Raw genomic sequence first — 3186 nt, 5'->3', positions numbered from 1 at the left:
GAGAAGAGAAGGCTCTGGGGAGACCTAGTAGTGGCCTTGCTGTTCTTAAAGGAAGCCTACAAGGAATCTTTTTAGTAGAGCGTGTTGTAACAGGACAAGGGGCAATGGTGTTAAAATAAAGGAGTGGAGATTTAGACTAGGTACAAGGAAGAAATGGTTTACCATGCGGGTGGTGACATGCTGGCACAGGTTGCCCAGAGAAGTCATAGATGCCCCATTCCTCAAAACATTCTAGGTCAGCTTGGACAGAGCCATGAGCTTGGTTTCAAACTAAAAGACAAATGTTTAGGTTTCCATGCATATGCCATACTACTTCATTTCAACCATGACCGGATTTTGTTTTACTAGTTCTGATGATGAAGATACATTAGTCTTTATTTGATACTGTTACATGTAGAAATCACTTTGTATTGCACTGATGCCTGAAAGTGGAAGTGTTGAATTTAAGGAATTAAGTGCAAACTGTAAAATAATTGCAGAATCTCCACTGTCTTCATCTTCATCTTTGTCTTCATCAGTCTTTCTCTTACAGGCAGAAATCTTTCAGGAATTTGCTGTTCAGGAGGAATCAGTGACATTCCGGATCAATTTGTCTGTTCTTCTTGACTGCTTGACCATTTTTGGTACCAGTCCTTTGCCAGGTATGGTGCATGTTTACCCTGACAGTGTAGATGCATCATGTGTTATCACACAGTGCAGCCTGTACATAGCTACAGGGAGATTTACAGCCTTGGCAGAACTTCTGGCGTGCTCACCTGAAGTCCTTCTGCATGGGGATCCACTTTGGGCTTACAGGGGTCTCAGGCCAACCAGCTGCTGGGAACTGTAGCAGGAATAAGCAGGTCTTAAAAAAAACAGATCTTAAAAAAAATTATTATTTCCTACAGCTGTTTTTTTTTTTTTTTTTTCACCTGGTGATTGTTCAAAAAATATTTTCAGAAGCAAAACCAACTACAAGTTAGCATGACTGTATAGGTGCTACAGGATGCACTGTTTGCAAGGATTAGAGTGATACCATGACAGTTTTTTGGGGCATTTCTACCATTGCAGCTGTTTGTTGAATTCCGCATTTCTCTGCTGTTCCTGCTGGGACTGACTAAAAACCTAAACCAACAGTACTAAACAGCACTATGATTTTGGGAAACCAAACATTCAGCTTGTGATTATCTGGAAAAAGGAGGATGTGACTGCAATGCAAGCTAAGCCATGTTAGCTTCAATTTGGGTTGCACAGGTAACAACGGTAGTAAGTGAAGAAAGTGTGAATCAGATAGAGCCAGAGGGCCACAGGGGTCTTCCAGTTCTGCTGAACTGTTCGTAGCATATCCAACTTTGCTGTCACAGCTAGTGTTACCTGTTTGGTACATGACATGAGTTGGAACTGAACTGGTGTCTACATACAAATAATTCAATTTTGCTATACAGCCATTAGCACTTCATAGGTTGTCTAGGAGGCTGCACACGTTAATGTGGAGGAGGCTGGACCAAACAAGTCAAGTAAAATGGATCTGTGACCCATATGCCAATAAAATGTGAATTTTTTAAAGTGATCAGATGTGCTAGATAGCTCTTTGAAGAGTGTGTATCTCGTTCTCTTTTTCAAGGAACATCAACAGCCCTTAGGATGTGTTATCGTGGTTATGGTTATCCCTTGATGCTGTTCTTGGAAGAAGGAGGAGTAGTGACGGTGTGCAAAATTAACACTCAAGAACCTGAGGAGTTGTTAGACTTTGATTTCTGCAGTACAAAGGTTGTTAATAAAATTATCCTGCAGTCAGAGGGGCTACGAGAAGCATTTGCAGAGCTGGATATGACCAGTGAAGTTTTGCAGATTACCATGTCTCCAGATAAACCCTACTTCAGGTACTGGAAACTGCTTTCAACTCAAATGTTGTTTGGCCTCTGTTGGCAAGGCCTGGAAGTTTTAAGGGTGGAGAGTGGGGAGTTGCTTTAGAATACTGCCTTATTTCAAGAAGAATTGTGATGAGTATAGTAAATCCCAATATGTAACCTGATTAACACGGTAATTAATATATCAACAGCCTTATAAACATGATCCTGCTGTGCGCAGTTTAGTATTTCTAATTTAATAAAGCAAAACAACAGTGTTTTGTGAAACAGCCGTAGAGGTATGCAAGGTGACAGATTCTGGCAAGTTTTCAGAGAGCTCTGATCAGGCATTTTGAGGTGATGCCTTTTGTCTTCTAGGTTATCCACTTTTGGAAATGCAGGAAGTGCACATCTGGACTACCCTAGGGATTCTGATTTGATTGAAGCTTTCCACTGTGACCAGACCCAGACAAACAGGTTAGGAAGTCTGTCTGTCATCAGTGCCCTCCGTGGCAGGTCGTGCATTCTTGCTGGAAAGTTTGAAAAACTGTTTTTGCATTACTGTCACATTTATGTCACTAGTATGGGGGGAAAAAATACCTCCCATCTGATGAAAGTCTGTGTTTATGATCAAAAGCTGAGCAATAATAATGTCTGTATGGTGTTGTTACCAGGAAAAGGTCAAACTAGCACGTTGCTAATCGGTTTTTAGTTACTCTGTCATTTCATTTGGGAGTAATGTTTCAGCTCGGCTCTGCACAATGATGACCTGTTTGGTTTTGTTTTTGTTTTTTTCCCCCTGCAGGTACAAGATTTCTTTGCTTAAACCATCTACAAAGGCACTGGCTTTATCTTGTAAAGTGTCCATTCGAACAGATGCTCAAGGTTTTCTTTCACTGCAGTACATGATTAGGAATGAAGATGGACAGATCTGTTTTGTGGAATACTATTGTTGTCCTGATGAGGATATTAATGAAGCAGAACTGTAGATGTATGTTTTGGTGTCTGTATTACATTTATGGTTGTATAAAATACTATATTTTTTTATAAAACTGAATGAAAGCTTTAAACAATTATAGATTTGATATTGCTGTTTGGTTTTTTTTTTCAGCTCTGGAATTAGACATACATAGATTTCCTTTTTATTCCCTTGCAAACATTTCTTAGCCTTGAGTCAAAAAAATGAAGCTGAGAAAGCAAAAAGGGGAGTTGATCTTCCAAAGCCACTGATTCCAGCACAGATGTTAGTCCTGTTCATGTAATACATTTCTGCTTTTTACAGTGTTCTCCAAGAATTTTATTTGTGGTTTGTGGTTTTTTGTTGGTTTTTTTTTTTTTTTTTTTTTTGTCTTTAGCT

General features: G+C 39.5%; 1 protein-coding gene across 1 annotated transcript; it reads left to right on the top strand.

Annotated features, from left to right (window-relative positions):
- The first annotated feature begins 418 nt into the window (after positions 1-418).
- RAD1 (RAD1 checkpoint DNA exonuclease) lies at positions 419-2897 on the top strand. The gene is made up of 4 exons (XM_008945918.1): positions 419-641; positions 1604-1862; positions 2208-2306; positions 2635-2897. The coding sequence occupies exons 1-4, from the start codon at positions 419-421 to the stop codon at positions 2816-2818; spliced, it is 765 nt and encodes a 254-aa protein (XP_008944166.1). The 3' UTR covers positions 2819-2897.
- Positions 2898-3186: the final 289 nt, after the last annotated feature.

This window comes from Merops nubicus, unplaced genomic scaffold, assembly GCF_000691845.1.
Source record: "Merops nubicus isolate BGI_N331 unplaced genomic scaffold, ASM69184v1 scaffold5888, whole genome shotgun sequence".
Taxonomy (NCBI): domain Eukaryota; kingdom Metazoa; phylum Chordata; class Aves; order Coraciiformes; family Meropidae; genus Merops; species Merops nubicus.
The sequence above is the reverse complement of the archived record's forward strand: the minus strand, read 5'-3'. Positions and strand labels throughout refer to the sequence as shown.

Excerpts from the sequence above, each read along its gene's own strand:
- RAD1 (XM_008945918.1), top strand. The coding sequence starts at position 419 with ATGCCTGAAAGTGGAAGTGTTGAATTTAAGGAATTAAGTGCAAACTGT. Across the intron at positions 1,863-2,207 it reads CCAGATAAACCCTACTTCAG|GTTATCCACTTTTGGAAATG; the intron begins GTACTGGAAACT and ends TTTGTCTTCTAG. Across the intron at positions 2,307-2,634 it reads GACCAGACCCAGACAAACAG|GTACAAGATTTCTTTGCTTA; the intron begins GTTAGGAAGTCT and ends TTCCCCCTGCAG.